General features: G+C 42.5%; 1 protein-coding gene across 1 annotated transcript in view; it reads left to right on the forward strand.

The window, feature by feature from the left end:
* Positions 1 to 3,749: 3,749 nt before the first annotated feature.
* Positions 3,750 to 17,828, forward strand: part of SGCB (sarcoglycan beta) — a 41,323-nt gene continuing 27,244 nt past the window's right edge. Inside the window, exons 1-2 of the mRNA XM_077477504.1 lie at positions 3,750 to 3,885; positions 13,793 to 13,999. Coding sequence (XP_077333630.1) covers positions 3,781 to 3,885; positions 13,793 to 13,999 — 312 coding nt within the window. The 5' untranslated portion in view covers positions 3,750 to 3,780. The remainder of the gene's footprint in view (positions 3,886 to 13,792; positions 14,000 to 17,828) is intronic.

Consider the following 17,828-nt stretch of genomic DNA (forward strand, 5'->3'; position numbering starts at 1 on the left):
AGAAAGGGTATAAAGAAGAAAATCTCCGTAAATTAAAAAATGAAGTAAAACATATGGATAGGAAAAAATTAATTGAAGGCAAGAAAGTAAAACCAAAACAAAACCTCCATAACATCGCGTTCCTTACAGGGTATAACAGGCAACACAAAGATGTGGAGCGTATCATCAAAAAACACTGGCCGATCTTACAAGCAGACAGCTCACTCCAGGCCATGCTGCCGAACAAACCACGGTTCATCTACAGGAGGGCTCCAACACTCCGAAACAAATTAGTAAAAAATGTGGTGGACCCACCAAAACAAATAAGAATCTCTGAGACCCTAAAAGGATTCTATAAGTGCGGAAACTGCCTCCCATGCAGAAATAGTAAAAAGACCGAAAAAAAAAAAAACTACTTTTAAATCCACCTCTAATGGAAAAGAATATAAAATCAAAGAATTGATCACTTGTAATAGCTCCCACGTCACTTACGTCATTGAATGTCCTTGCCACAAGCAATATGCGGGAAGGACCACCAGGGAGTTAAGAGTCAGGATAAGGGAACATATTGCAAATATCAAAAAAGGCTTCCAGAAACACAGTGTTTCCAAACACTTTAGGGATTTCCACAATCGGGACCCTGGACAAATGATTTTCTACGGAATAGACAAAATAAGAGGCCACTGGAGAGGGGAAGACAAAACGATCAAAATATCCAGGAACGAAACGAAATGGATTTTCAATTTAGATACCCTCCAGCCAAGGGGAATGAACATAGACTTAGACCTCAATTGCTTCTTAACTAACTTTTAATAGTTAACTGCTTGCCTCAGCATTGGATAATGCTGGACGAATATTCCGTAGTCAAAGTCGAATGTTATCCATACACACACATGATGTTACAGGATTCCGACAAGACCTAGCCACATATATAAGTAGCCTATCTGCCCCAACACAAGACAATTCATGAACTTCATGGCCTATACCTTTGGGTTCAGGTCGAATGTTATTCATTCAAAATACATTAGATGTGTCGGAATTACAACAAGACTTGACTACCAGACACTTTAGGTATATGAGCGTCCCTTTATACACTTTACATTTACATTTAATTCTCAGTAGGTTAGAACATATTTTATATTTTCTAATTTCAATCTTTATTTTTACAGTACGACCAAACAAAAAATAGTTTTACCCCCAATTGGGAAGTAATAATAATCTAAATAATCTAAAGGTCCCCCTGTTGGAACCAAACACACAGTCACAAATATCACAATCACCTATAGGACGATTCTAAATAGACCTTCTCAGTACCTCCACATATATTTAAATCTTTTTAAGAATTTCAATTTCTCCCGAAAAACTTTCCTCTGGAATAATTTCCTCTTCTATATTTATATATTAGTATGCATAAAAAAACTTTTTTAAATATAAAAAAACCTCTTAAATGATGTCACATAAATTTTATGAATTTTCATGCGTTTTTCTTCAGTATTAATGTGTACCCCCCTTTTTTATGTATGAATTTTTTTATGTATGAATTTTTATATATGTATGAATTTTTTATATATGTGAATTTTATATATGTATTTTTATACATATATTTATTTATTGTATTTTTATTGTCATTTTTGTTTTCTCATCCAATATTCCCCAGATAGAAGTAATTATAAACTTCCGGTTAAATGGGAAAATACTAAGGAATGTCATCTAAATTGAGTATGGTTTATGGGTAGGCTGCAGTGCTCCAAGGCTAATTCTATCTGTCTTCCCTAAGGACGCTATAGGGGGAGTAACTGTGTTCATCCCTAGCAGAGTAAGGGCATCCCACACCCAAAATGGCGCTGTTAGTTCAGCGCAGGCGTAGTGGAGCACTGCACCCTATTTAAGCAGTAAGGTGCACCAATATGGCCGCTCCAGAGGACGTTGTAGTGACGAAACGCGTAGGGCGTGGCCACGTTGTGTGCACTCGTTTGAGACGAACGGCTGAGTTTTTTCCATACGCATATGCTTTTAATGTAAAATGTGAGTAGATCTTAATATTAATAAACGAACGATTTGGTTAAGAACGTATTACACTATGGATATGTCTTTCCTTATATAATTAACGTTGGATACCATACGGACGGAATAACGAAGCTTCACCCAGTGCACCAGCAGCAGCCAGAGAGCGACACAGTGGCTTACATTGTGAAGGTCCATCCAGCCCCACAGGGGCATTAACTCTGGTGAGAGCATTCACATACTATAGCACTGAGTGGCGCACCGGGGATGAAGTTCTCTAATTGAAAACCCGCACTATTTGCACGAGTGAATCAAATATTCCCTATTGACTTTATGTACCAATTACAACAATAATCTGAAGAGGCAGTATTACTAAGCCAAATATTAATTTTGGACTTACATTGGACATAGATGCGTCTTCATGCGATTATTGGTTGAAAATATTTCAGACCCCTGGTTGTTTTGATCCTTAGTTATTGTCTATTTGCACATTTTGCGTCTTCATGCGATTTTTTGGTTGAATTATTTCTGATCCCTGGTTGTTCTGACCTTTAGTTGCTTTTTTGCACATTTTTTGCACATGTTTGCACAATCTGTTTTAAACTAGCACATTGTTGAATACTAACAATATTTCCACCATTTTGCACACTTAAATGAATGTTTACATGTTTTTAGTAGGTTGATACGTATAGGATAATTTAATACCCAATTTGGTTTTAATTATAATGGAACATGAATGTTGACTCCACATTAATCACACACAATTTTCTTTGGATAAAATTGCTTTAGGATACCTCTGCACGTTATCACCAACAGTTTTTTCTTTTTCTTTTTCTTTTTATATAAAAAATAAACACCAGGCTTTGATGATAAGTTAACTCATCACATCACTGATAGGGTTTAGCGCCATAACCTTTTTATTTCACACATTACCTCTCTTCAACTGTAAAAACAAAGGTAAGAAGAGACATCCCCTTACTTCGGGAGATTTCCGCTTTCTGTTGTGTCTCTGGGACAGGAAGTGAAGGGAAATTCCCCATATGGTACACAGACAGGAACAAATAATCTGACAGGGGGTTTTAACCCATCTCTACTCTATATAATGCTAAAAAAAAAAGTTTGATCTACACGTCACATACATCGTAAAATACATTCTAGTGCAAGCAGGGTGTGTTGTACAGTTCTATATGTAGATGGAGGTGTGTGTGATAGATATATATATATCTATATATATACACACACCTCTCAACATTTTGAGATGGGAATGAGGGACACTTACTAACAAATGTAAGTAGGCATAAGAAACGCCCTCTGCCACACCCCCTTAAAGGAGAATTAACCAAAAAAAGTTTAATTAAATCCACAAGGGCTTTTTTTTTACCACTACTATTCTGAAAGACTTTTTGAAAGATAAAAAGTGCATTTTATATACAACTATATAGATCAGACCAAAATGAGGGACAAATGTGACGGGAAGAGGTCCCTCAAAATAAGGGACATTTGGGAGCTATGGTGTATATATATATGTAGAAGGAGGTCGGACAATGCTATATTTATAGCTGGGATTAGTGTGACAGGAATAGCTGGAATTAGGGAGCTCCCACCACATTCCCAGCACCTCAGGACGGAACCATGCTATGAGGGGTGCTCTGCATTCGTTTGACATACTTCTATCCGTTATTGGAAGCTTAGACGGTTTTAGTTTTTCACATTTACATGAAGTGTATTTAGGCGGCAAAGCGTGATGGAGTCATCCGTGATGTGTTTGTATAGCCCAGAGATAACGGTGTGATATAGATGTGGACGCCCCCCCAGCTGTGTGCACATGGTACGCCCGGAGCTCCGGCCGCCTGTGTTTGTGCTGTCAGTCTGGGCGGAGGGAAGATGGCGGCGGCCGAGCAGGTCAGTGGTGGACTGCCTGCATGCCGGTGTAAATCTCCCGGGATTACAGGGTTGGGGGAAGGAAGGTGGGGGGACATTCAGAGGCAATAAAAGGGGCTTTGTTAGAGCATGCAGAGAGGAGCTGTGCGGGAATGAATTCTATACATTACACTGTGCTCTGTGTCATCACTAACAGTACACCTCTGTCTGTCACTGTGTGTCCCCCATGGTCAATGTTGTGCACAGTGTCACCCCTGCTAACATAACCCTCGTGCATGTGTCACTCAGTCTGTAAGGAAGAAGTAACACAACATCCCAGTGTCATAGATATTGTAACATTACAGCATGGAGAAATAAAGGTGTATCTAGATATCTCGAGGAAACTTTTCCTTCTTTGGTTTGGATACAGTGGGGGAGGGGCTCCTGTGTGTCCCAAAAGAGGAGATGTCTCTTCTGTCAGAGCCTTAGACCTGGAAGAAGCTGCATAGAGCGGATGGGAGAGCAGCTGCCACCATCTTGGTGACCGGTGGGCCAATATGGGTGTTAGAGAAGCCGCCACCACCCTGTTGAGTGGTCAGAATACTTCCAGGGATTTCTGATTCCTTGTGCAGCTAAAGGACCGGATGTGACCCAGACCTGGGCATTTTACAGCCTGCAGGCCACGTCCGGCCTGCATGAGGTCCATTAGAAATCCCTGGATATATGCTGACCACTCAGCAGGATGCTGGCAGCTTCTCTTCCACCCTTATCGGCCCACCAGACACCAAGTTGCGCTCCCACCCTTTCCAAACGGCGGCAACCCTCAAGCAACTAAGGGCTTGTAGAACAGTGGAGATAATATATAAATGTTGGTTTGGTTCCTACAACAGTCTCAGTATCATGTGCGGCCCCTTGGGAAAATGAACCCCTTCCCGCCTAAGGGTAAAACAAATGTTAATGCCTAAGCACAATTTTGCAACTTTGACATGCATTAGTAAAATTGTACATATCATCACAACTACTTTATGTATCCAGGTGGATTATACCTTGTTTTTTCAGGACAAATTGGGCTTTCATTTGGTGCTAAATGGTAACGGATATCTCATGATTTTATTTTATTATTATTAACCTCCTCGCGCCCGCCCTATGGCCGAATGACGGCAGTAGAGCAGGCGCCTTCGTCCGGGTTGTCGTCCCTGGACGGCGTGATGTTTACTTCCGCAATGCGCGCCGCCGCGGGCGCGCATCGCGGATGTTCTGTGTTCGCCGTGTCCCCCGGGGACAGGCAAACACAGATCGCTGTAAACGGCCAATCACAGCGGCCGTTTACAGCGTGATCGGCGTATCCAATGGGAGATGATCTCATATGTTTACATATGAGATCATCTCTCAGCGCCGCTCTCCTTCCTCGCACAGACAGTGCGAGAGGGGAGAGATGAACGGCTGCAGCGGCAGCCGTTCTGACTGTGAAAGAAAAAAAAGTAAAAAAATAAAATAAAGTGCCATCCTCCCCTAGCAGTGCCATCCTCCCCTAGCAGTGCCATCCACCCCCAGCAGTGCCATCCGCCCCAGTGCCATCTGCCCCAGTGCCATCTGCCCCAGTGCCATCCGCCCCAGTGCCATCCACCCCAGTGCCACCTGCCCCCAGTGCCATCCACCCCAGTGCTACCTGCCCCCAGTGCCATCCACCCCAGTGCTACCTGCCCCCAGTGCCATCCACCCCAGTGCTACCTGCCCCCAGTGCCATCCACCCCAGTGCTACCTGCCCCCAGTGCCATCCACCCCAGTGCTACCTGCCCCCAGTGCCATCCACCCCAGTGCTACCTGCCCCCAGTGCCATCCACCCCAGTGCCACCTGCCCCCAGTGCCACGTGTCGTCAGTGCCACGTGTCGTCAGTGCCACGTGTCAGTGCCACATAGTGCCATCTGTCATCAGTGCCATGTATCAGTGCCATTTGTCATCAGTGCCACCTGTCAGTGTCACGTGCCATCTGTTGTCAGTGTCACGTGTCATCAATGCCACTTATCAGTGCCATCTGTCATCAGTGTCACGCGTCATTGGTGCCACGTATTAGTGCCATCTGTCACCGGTGGCACGTATTAGTGCCACGTATTAGTGCCACGTGCCATCAGTGCCACGTATTAGTGCCACGTGTCATCAGTGCCACGTATTAGTGCCACGTGTCATCAGTGCCACATATTAGTGTCATCTGTCATCAGTGCCACATATTAGTGCCATCTGTCATCAGTGCCACGTGTCATCAGTGCCACGTATAAGTGTCATCATTGCCACGTATCAGTGCCATCTGTCATCAGTGTCACGTGTCATTGTCCTGGTATTTCAAAAGTGTAATAAATAGTCAACAAGTTAGATGTGTAATTTATGCTTCTAGAACACGTGATGGCGCTCCCTGCATGTTGGGCCTCTCTATGTGGCCAGGCTGTGAAAAAGTCCCACACATGTGGTATTGTAATATTCAGGAGGAGTAGCAGAATTTTTTGGGGGGTGTCATTTGTGGTATACACATGCCACGTGAGAGAAATAACCTATTACAATGACAATTTTGTGGAGAAAAATAAAAAAAATGAAAAATCTTCATTTTGCAAAGAATTGTGGGAAAAAAATGACAACATCAAAAAGCTCACCATGCCTCTTACTAAATACCTTGGAATGTCTACTTTCCAAAAAGGGGTCATTTGGGGGGTATTTGTACTTTTCTGACTTGTTCGGGTCACAAGAAGCGAGATAGGCCACCAGTACATCAGATGTGATCAATTTTGTGCGATTCGCACCACAGCTTGTAGACGCTCTAACTTTCACAAAGACCAAATAATATCCACTAATTTGGGTTATTTTTACCAAAGATATGTAGCAGTATAAATTGTGACCAAAATTTATGAAGAAAAATTTATAATTTGCATAATTTTGTCACAGAAACAAAGAAATATGCGGTTTTTTTCAAAATTTTCGGTCTTTTTTCATTTATAGCGCAAAAAATAAAAACCCCAGAGGTGATCAAATACCACCAAAAGAAAGCTCTATTTGTGGGAAAAAAAGGACAAAAAATTCATTTGGGTACAGTGTTGCATGACTGAGTAATTGTCATTCAAATTGTGAGAGCACCGAAAGCTGAAAATTGGTCTGGGCAGAATGGTGTTTAAGTGCCCAGTAAGCAAGTGGTTAAAGGAAAACTGGCCAAAAATAGTAAAAATAAATGATTTTTTAACCACTAGATGACCAGCCGGTGCAGTTATACTGCGGCAGGTTGGCTTTCCTGGGCAAAGCGCTGTAGGTATACGTTGGACGCTTTAAGACCACTAGGGGCGCACACCCCCGGCGCAACGATGGAGCCAATGCACGTGCCCGGTGGCTGCGATGTTTGCTGGGCACCCGCGATCGCTCCTGAGAGACACAGAACGGAGATCTGTCAATGTAAACAGATCGTTCTGTCAGGGGTGAGGAGACACATCTGTTGTTCATACTAAGCATGAACAGTGATATGTCTCCTCCTTCAGGCAGTCCCATCCTCCCACAGTTAGAATCACTGAGTAGGACACACATTTAACTCCTTGATCGGCCCCTAGTGTTAAGCCCTTCCCTGCCAGTGACATTTATACAGTAATCAGTGGCTATTTTTAGCTCTGATCGCTATATAAATGTCAATGGTCTCAAAAGTGTCTGATCTGTCCGCCGCAATGTCGCAATAAAAATCGCAGCTCTCCGCCATTACTATATAAAAAAAAATGTATAACAAAAATGCGTAGAAGAATACATATCGCCTAAACTGAGGAAGAAATTTTGTTTTTTTATATTTTTTTTTGGGGGGGGATATTTATTGTGGCAAAAAGTTAAAAAAAATATAGCTTCTTTTTCAAAATTATTGCTTTTTTTTGTTTATAGTGCAAAAAATAAATACCGCAGAGGTCATCGAATACCACCAAACGAAAGCTCTATTTGTGGGAAAAAAACATCAATTTTGTTTGGGTAGAACGTTGCACGACCGCATAATTGTCAGTTAAAATGACGCAGTTCTGTATCGCAAAAAATGGTCTGGTCATTAAGAGGCAAATCCTTCCGGGAATGAAGTGGTTCCTTCAGCTGCATATTTCTTGTTACTACCATAATCTACCTCCAAAAAGCAACCCAAAATACATTTTCCTGCTCCTGACAATCGCAGCAATATCACGTATGTGTATATTAGTTGTTGTTTGTACCTGTAAGTACGGCCCAGAAACAATGGTGCGCATTTTGCATTTCTTTTATTCTGCCTAAGGCTGGATTCACATCTATGCAGTTTTAGTGCTTTTTGCATTTTGCTGATTTGCACTACAGAACATTCAACATGGTTTCCTATGGAACAAGTTCTGTAGTGCAAATCTGCAGAATGCAAAAAGCACTAAAACTGCATAGGTGTGAATCCAGCCTAAAACACACTGACACTGATACTAATTAAAAAAATTTTTTTTATGCATTCCATCTTTATTAGTGTTTTACAAAAATAATCAAATACAGGATATGGTACAAAAAGAAAAAAGCAAACGCACTTCTAGTTAGGCATTCCAAGTAGATAGGATATCAATGTGTGGGGTCCTCGGTAAGGGGCGGACATACAAAGGTGTGTGAGTGAATGTGGAGAACATATTCAATATGTTGCATAAGACCATGTACAATATAGACTCCACTATAATGGGAATTAAACTGTGCCAGAGTCCCCAGGGTTTTAGGAAATGTAGGAGGGCCCAGCTTTAGAAGAAGGTAAGGGAAAAAAAGGCAGGGATGGTGAAAGCCTATTGGAGAGGGGTGGAAAAAATGGAAGGAAGGCATGAAATTAATTCTACCTAAAATATGCTGACTGTGAACCTAACCTTGACCCTAACACTAACCCTGGCAAACTTGATATTGTTATTTTTTCTTTATTTTTCATTTTTCTTTCATTTAATTTTTTACACTTTAAAAAAAAATAATAATCATCTCCTGCAAGAACCTCTCCCTTCAGAAAAGGAGGTAAACACAGGGGTGGGCTTACAGTAACTGATCATTGTGATAACCAATAAGAGGCTATGACAGTGATCAGGTGACCCGGAATTGGAAGTCCTGGTCATTAATATGAGACCCAGGGCTCTTAGTGAGAAGCACGGCAGAAAGAGAGATACACATATATGATATCCTGCAGAAAAAGACCCACTTCCATGAGGCTGCATATGTGTGTACAGTTGGCGGGAAGGTGTCATAGCAGGGTTAGGCATTTAACCACTATATTCCAATGTAGAAGTCAGGAGGTGATCAGTACAGTGTAGGAGCCATGGGCGGATGGGGCGGGGGGGGGGATTTGTCAAAGATTAATTGAACAAGCTGAAGTTGATTGGCTACCATGCACAGCTGTACCAGATTCTGAGTGCTTCATTATTAGTAAATCAACCCCACAGTGTTATTTTAAAGCAGAACTGCACTTTTTAGTGTTGCTCAGCACAACTCCCTTCCCCCTTCTCCAAGCTAAGGGCACAATTACATCAAAACACAGTGTGTCCTAATGCATGCTTGACGTTAAGCAGGGTATTCATTGTGAGTGGCTGCAGCACCAATCCCAGCTGCAGCTGTCCTCCATCGCCTCTAAGACCGAGAACTGAGCGTTCAAACATTGCTGATCACTCAGCTCTCAATCTTCAGCCTGCAGAAAGCTGGTGACTGTCAGTCAGCAGCTCTCCCCTCCAGCACTTACTGGAGTGCTGAGCTGTGGAGGGGGCAGGAGGGGCTTGCTCAGGTTCTCAGCAGATCGCTAAGACATTATACAATTTTCTTATTCAATTTCCTTTAGATTTACCTTCAACTATGTAGGGTAAGGGCCTGCCTGATGGCATACACATTGAAAGTGTATAGGTTTGACCCCATATGATTTTGGTAAATCTAAAGGAAAATTGAATAAGAACATTGTATAATGTATGGCCAGCCTAATGCTGCGTACGCACGATCGGAATTTTGGCCAGCAAAAGACCGATGAGAGCTTTTCATCAGAAAATGCAACCGCATGTAGGCTCCATCGGAATTTAGCTGCCAGATTCTTGCCAGCAAAAATTTGACAGCATGTTCTCAATTTTTCTGACGGAAAAAGTTTCGATCTTCTGTAGAAATTCTGACGGGCAAAATTCCTACACATGCTCAGAAACAATTTGGCGCATGCTCAGAAGCATTTAACTTGATATTTTCTCTGCTCGTCGTAGTGTTGTATGTCAACGCGTTCTTGACGGTCGGAATTTGGTGAGACCGCGTGTAGGCAAGACAGCTTGTGCGGAATTCCGTCGGGAAAAACCATCAGAGCTTTTTCCGACCATAATTCTGATCGTGTGTACGCGGCATAAGAGGCTGATCCAGTTGCCAGCCCTGGCTTCTGGACAGATCTTGACCATATGGTCAGGATCCTTTCAGAGCCTGGACTGGGTCTGTACTCCGGGGTCTAACTGTACTCCGGTGACCCTCAGGAGAAGAACATAAAAAAAAGCTTTGGCCACACTTCTCCTATAAGAAATGCCGCAATTTGTTTTTAAGAGCAACTTGCAGATGACATGTACTTGTGCGTTTGTAGGGCATTTTGCACGGGTGCATTGCAGTGCACTGTTATTGTGTGTTGGGGTTTAGTTGACTTTGCAATGCACATGCCATGCATTGCTTTACAGCAAGTTGTACCAATCTCATAAAATGAGAATCACCCCAGGGACCAAGCTCTGATTGGTGGCCCTGTTTTGGATTTAAAGCCTAATTGCTATAAGTCCAGCGGGGCTGTGTTATACTTGTCCTTACAGTGTTCATCTATCATAAAAAAGATCACTCAGTACAGTGTGATTCATCTGCCAGGGTTGTGTATGTTTACAAGCTAGATAGGCACAGCTCTGTGTCTCTGTTGTGAATGGCAGCATTGGTCCCCAGAGTGGGCCCTCCTGCCAAAGACCAGGTATCTCAGTCACAAATCTATATACTTTCTAGCTGTGTTTTGGACGGCGAAGGGAGTGGTAATTGACCAAACAAACTGCTTAGCAACGGCTGAACTGGTCTGAACAGTAGCAAGTGCTTGGTGCCCTGAAAAATGGAAATATCTTGTGATATAAATGATCTCTTTAGATCTGCCAAACATCACTCAAATTTTGGCTGGTTCCTGCTGAATCGGCTGAAATTTGAGCCATGGTTGGCTCCTTCAGACAGATGTTGCTCAGCTGTCAGAATACAATAGCCAGCGCAATTTGCTGTGGGCCAAGTCACTCTCACTTCACATGCTCACATAAACATATGTCCTGTACACATGAGTGGATTTTCCCGTCGGAAAAAACCTGGATGGTTTTTCCAACGGAATTCCGCTCAAGCTTGGCTCGCATACACACGGTCACACAAAAGTTCTCTGAACTTTCGACCGTCAAGAACACGGTGACGTACAACACTACGACAAGCCGAGAATATGAAGTTCAAAGCTTCTGAGCATGCGCTGAATTGTTTCCGAGCATGCGTAGGAATTTTGCGCGTCGGAATTTGTACAGACGATCGGAATTTCCGTTCTGAATTTTTTCCGACCGAAAAATAGAGAATCTGCTCTCAATATTTTGCTAGCTGGAATTCTACGGAGCATACACATCCGACTTTTGCTGGCAGAATTTCTGATTGTGTGTATGGAACTTAAGAGGCAGACTGCGGAGTGGAATTTACTCAGCCCAAAGCTCAGTGGAGTAAAAAATAAGTGCACGTTTGTCCAGAGATGAGTTTGGAGGATGCTCAAGAATGTCTCTGGTTAAGAGTCTTAACCTAAAATTCCTGCCAAACTTTGTTTAAAATGTTCCCTCCCCACTCCTGCTGCCTGTACATGCGCTGTACTTGTCTCAGTGCTAGCAATGAAAAACTCTTCATCCATAACATGTATGGAAGTCATTTAAAAAATCGTCTGCGTATAGCTTGTATGCTGGTTGCTATTGACAGCTGTTACACGGCAAACTGGATTAAATGCATCCGTGGACAGAGAGGTAAGCATACATAATCTGGCCATGTGTTTGTATTTAAAGTATGTGTATGCAGAGAGGAAGGACAGGAGGAGTGTAGCATGGAGACAGTGCCAGTATCACTTATCTCTGGGGGGACAGTAAGATCGGAACAGGATTTCTAGTATGATGGATGAGTGTTCTGTCTAACCCCTACACACGACCAGACTTTCCATTAGAAAAGGTCAGACGGAATCATTCCGTCGGATATTACGATTGTGTGTGGGCTTCATCTGACTTTTTACTTAAAAAATTCCTAGAAATAGAACATGTTTCAAATCTGTCCGACGGAATCAATTTCTATCGGGATAACCGTTCGTCTGTATGGTGGTCCGACAGACCAAATACGACGCGAGGGTATCTATTGGCTACTTGCTATTGAACTTCCTTTTCTAGTCCCGTCGTTCATCATCACGTTCAAGATGGACTTTGGTCCATTCGTGTGTGGGCAAGTCCGTTCGGTCAGAAGACCGTCGGACCTTTTCTGCCGGAAAGTCCGGTCGTGTATACACGGCATTAGAAGTTAGAACATGCAATATTCGGGTAGATTTCCAAGGGGTTAAAACCAACATGACTGCTATGCTACTTCAAGAACGTATGTCCAGTATTGTCCATGATTCTCATGCTAAATTTCTAAAAATCTGGGAGCCGTAGATCTCCTATGAGTTCCCTGTGCTCTAAGCCGCATGTCTGGGCTTGGTCTAACTCCCCTCGGCGAGGCGTCCACGCCCGAGCTTCCCCCTTCCTTTCTCCCCCCTCTCTTCTCTCTAACCTTCCTTCTTTTGTTCCCTATCTCTTTTCACTCTTCTTTATAATCTCTCCCATTGCTAACAAATACTGCTGCCCCCTGTGGAAGGGGGTAGTGGGAGAAGGGCTTTCCCTCCAGAGACAACAAGGGGACAAGTTGTTCGGTACTGTAGCCAGTCTCGATACCATCCCCTACTCATTTTTTGTTATAAGTACAATGCGATGGTTGGCCCTTTGGTTTTGTATTCATGCTTTGTAGCCCCTGCGAGGGCGCTCAAGGAGAAGATTGTAGTTTCTTGTTTATTCTTGTTTATTCAAATTTAAAATAAACATATTGAAACAGAACATGCAATGTATCCCTAAAGGAAGACTTGATCCAGAGCTTTTTTACATTTTCTATAATAAATATCCCCCAAAAATATATAAAAAAAGTTTTTTTCCTCAGTTTAGGCCGATACGAATTCTTCTTCAACATATTTTTGGTAAAAAAAAATCGCAATAAGCATTTATTGATTGATTTGCACAAAAGTTATAGCATTTACAAAATAGGGGATAGTTTTATGGCATTTTTATTATTATTATTATTTTTTTTTTTTACTAGTAATGGCGGTGATCAGCGATTTTTATCATGACTGTGACATTATGGTGGACACATCGGACATTTTTGGGACCATTGTCATTTATACAGCAATCAGTGCTATACAAATGCACTGATTCCTGTGTAAATGACACTGGCAGTGAAGTTAACCACTAGGGGGCAGTGTAATGGTTAAGTGTGATTCTAACTGTGGGGGGGGGGGGGGGGTGTGGCTACCTGTGACACGTCACTGATCTCTGCTTCCGATCACAGGGAGCAGAGATCAGTGACACTGTCACTAGACAGAATGGGGAGATGCTTGTTTACATTAGCATCTCCCTGTACTTCCTCTCTGTGAGGCGATCGCGAGTATTGCCACGGCGATTGAGTCCGAGGGACCCGTGACCTGACTCACGGAGGTCCCGGCCGGCGGCACGCACGCGATGGCATGGCGACAAATTTAAAGGGACGTACAGGTACGCCCATTTGCCCAGCTGTGCTGTGCCATTCTGCCGGCATACGTGCGCTGGTCGGGAACCAGTTAATAGGAAAACCAGGGTGTCTCATAATTGGCAGGTATATAAAAATCTCTTTTGCACTTTTTCCCAGAGCTCAAATGGACCGGTCAAGAAGTCAATGAGAGAGAAAGCCGTGGAGCGTAGAAGTGTGAATAAAGAGCACAACAGTAATTTCAAGGCAGGATATGTTCCCATCGATGAGGATCGCCTTCATAAAACTGGACTGAGAGGCAGAAAAGGCAACTTAGCCATCTGTGTGATTGTCCTCTTATTTATCTTGGCTGTGATCAACTTAATTGTAAGTACAATAACTCAGAGAAGATTTGTGACTAAAAGGCCGTACACACGATAAGAAAATCGGAAATAACATTTTGTACGACGAATGATCGACCGGTTATCTGATCGTTATAGTGCTTTCAACAGCAGATTCCGACTTTTCGGACGACAAAACCTGAAGGTCCATGCTATAAAGATTTTAATTTACACGCACAATTTCCTATTTTCATTTAATTAGTACTGTTTTCGTCCTAAAAAAATCGTAAGAGCAAGACTAAGCATGCTCAGAAACGAAAGAATACATTACAAAACAATTCAACATATTACATCACTTCTGAAGTTGTATTCTGTCGTACGAGAATTTATGTAAGTTGAGTAACCTCTTCACTTTCAATATGAGACTAGCATCCAAAAAACAATTATTCATCCGATAATCTGATCGTGTGTACCAGGCTTAACCACGCAAGATATTCTTTGCTCATAGGCAGGCACACATTGCAGACTGTAGGTGTGGCCACTGAACAACAAAATATTCCACTCTTTTATTAAATGATACAGGATTCCTAGACATTTAGGTTATACTGTGACCTACAGGAGGATTTGGACACTGGCAAAGATAAAAACTGTGACCAGCCAGTATAACCCTTCCCACTTCCAGCATTTCTCAGCTTCTTGCTAATGTTTCAGAAGGATATAGGTCTTTAATTTGCAAAAGTCTAACCATTATTACTAGTCATTTTTCCCTATAGTCTTCAATCAGCACTTCCCTGAGCTGGGCTTTATATGCAGCTATCCTCTGCAATGGCTTTGGAGGCCATACCTGGACCTCGCTGGACTGGACAATTGTAGGGCTAGCCTGAGATGTGTCTTTAGGGTGATGAGTATTGCATTATAGTGCTTTTCAGACCTGAGTGTTAGCCGTGGAGAACTTTCCGGTTCCAGAGCTGTGGTGCAGCCTCTGGTGTGACCCAGTCTCTGAAGATTCACTTTGTGTATGGATCGAGCACTTAGCTAATAGGGCTGTTGGTCATCTTTATTTTTCCTATTTTTCATCATTTAACGTACAAAGGGTTCATGTGTAAGGTCTGAGTGGTCATGCACTTAGCTAAGAGAAGTGTTGTATGTGTGCAATCTACACTCTTGGTCCTCTCATCTCAGTGTGACTGAACATCTCCTGCTACTACTTCTTTTCACTGCACTGGAATCTTCTTTGGTTTGTCTTTGCTGCCCACATTGATCCCGTTGTCTGAATCTCTCTGGCCAACTAAGCCTTCTCTGCTTCCAGCAGCCAGTTCGTGAATGTTCAAGGGTTAACCTTTTATCCTGAACAGTATAAGCTCTGCCTTGCAGCACATGTCAGATCCTAGACAGACGGGTAGCAGTCCCGCTGTAACGTATCCCTCCAGCTCTCAATCCACTGAAGGCTCCAGTGCTGTCTACTGTGCAGTGTTAATTTTTAAGTCTGCACGGTGGGGGAGCCTATGTGCAGGTCTGGCACCCATGATGTCAACCGGCCACCTGCGAACGCTCCTCAGAGAGCAGAACAAAGCAGATCCCCATTCTGACAGGAAAGTACAGTGAGATCGTCTGTTCCTAGTGATCATGAACGCGATCTCTCTGTACTCTGAATCAGTTCACTCCCCCCACAGTTAGAAAGAACTTCCATGAGACACACTTAACCACTTGTTCGCCCCCTAGTGTTAACCTCTTCCTTGCCAGTGTCATTTATACAATGATATGTGCATATTTTTAGCTCTGATCACTGTAATAATGTCACTGTTCCCAAAAAAGTGTCAAAAGTGTCTTATCTGTCTGCCCCTATGTCACAGTCCCGCTAAAAATTGCTGATCACCGCCATTACTAGTAGAAAATAAGAAGAATAAGACGCTATAACTTTTGCGCAAACCAATCAATATATGCTTATTGCAATTTTTTACCAAAAATATATAGAAGAATACATATTGGCCTAAAAACTGATGAATAAATAATTTTTTTTACATTTTTTGGATATGTATTATAGCAAAAAGTAAAAAATATTGTTTTTTCTTTCAAAATTGTCGGTCTTTTTTTTTTTATAGCGCAAAAAATAAAAACCACAGGGCTGATCAAATACCACCAAAAGAAAGCTCTATTTGTGGGAAAAAAAGGACATCAATTTTGTTTGGGTACAACGTCACACGCTCGCGCAATTGTCAGTTAAAGTAACGCACTGCTGTATCGCAAAAAATGGCTTGGTCATTAACGGGGTAAATCCTTCAGGGATTGAAGTGGTTAAAATAATTTTTTTTTTACTGTAAACGCTATTGGCTGTAATGCCATTGCACATATTACCTGAATATATTACCAATATTAAATATTAAGACCAAAAAATAAGAAAAGCCTTTTTCTTAGCCCCTGTACACACGGTCGGAGATTTCGACAACCAAATCCGTCGGATTTTGCCCGTCGGATCTTGTCCGAAACTGTTGCATACACACGGTCGGACAAAGTTGGCGAAAAATCCGATCTTTCAGAACGTGATGACGTAATTTCGTTACGATGGGACTATATTCAGGCTAGTAGCCAATAGCTTTGATGTAGGAATTTGATCTGAGCATGCGTGGTACTTGGTCCGATCAAAATTCTCTACACATGATCGGAGTATGTCCGATCTGGCCCAGTTGGTCGGGAAATATTTCCAACATGTTGGAAAATTGGGTCCGACGGATATTCCGACGTAATCAGTCCGATGCATACCACACACAGTCAGATTATCCGACGACACGGTCCGATAGGACACATTCCGACGGATTCTCCGACCGTGTGTACAAGGGCTTAGAGTAGTAGTAAACGCTGTTACACCACTTATACCTTCAGGTAAGCCTATGATAAGGCTTAACTGTAGGTACTGTGAATATCTCCTAAACTTGCACTGTTTCTTGGAGAATCTTGGAGTTCCATCTTCATTTAAACGGATGCAAAAGTTTACATATCATTGCACCTGAGAATTTTAAACTGGCTAATTGCTGTGATGTGGATGAGCTGAACATTAAGGATGAGCTCCGACGTGTTTGCATAATCCACGTGCAGAGCCCGCCAGGAAGTCGGCGCAGAGCTGCGCTAATCACTGGTAGTGAGACATTGCCCCGATGTGCGGCTGCAGAGATCGGGAAATGTCTCACTGCCTGTGATTAGCACTGCGCCGACTTCCTGGCGGGCTCTGCACGTGGAGTGTGCAAACACACCGGAGGTCATCCCTACTGAACATCTATGGAAGTCAGTCAGTTCCTTGTTTTTTTGAATCACCAGTTTCTGGTGGTGTTTGGTTGTGAAAAAAACCTAGGAGAGTGATATCCACACAGGTGGTCATAGCCCACAGATAGTCGGAACTCTGTAACAGGGATCCAACATATCTGGTAAGAGGCCAACTTTACTTTATGAAACATCATAGTAGAATCCAGTAGACATCTTGCAAAATGTCAACGCTTTTCAGCATAGGAGATCAATGCCTGAAAATCTGTCTGAAAAGATGCCACATGTGGCATCTTTGCTCATGAATATTAACTTTGTGCGATATAATTGTTTATCACATAAAGCACAATTTTTTTATACATAGATTGTTTATTTATATGTACTGTTTTGAGCATCTCAGAGTGTCACTTATGCACCAATCTATTTAGTATCAGTCCCCATTTATCAAGGCAATTACCTCACATACTATTGTGTCACTCTTTGTTCCTTCAATATATTGTGTTACATACTTTAACAAAGGAAATAGCGTACCATTTCTATTATTATTATTTATGTGATTCCTTCCTGGTCTTGAGTAGCAGCTGTTCCACCAATTCAGACCAGCGCAGAGATTTACATTT

Source organism: Lithobates pipiens, unplaced genomic scaffold (assembly GCF_037356315.1).
Source record: "Lithobates pipiens isolate NorthernLeopardFrog02 unplaced genomic scaffold, aLitPip1_a1.2 Scaffold_13, whole genome shotgun sequence".
In the NCBI taxonomy this organism is placed as follows: domain Eukaryota; kingdom Metazoa; phylum Chordata; class Amphibia; order Anura; family Ranidae; genus Lithobates; species Lithobates pipiens.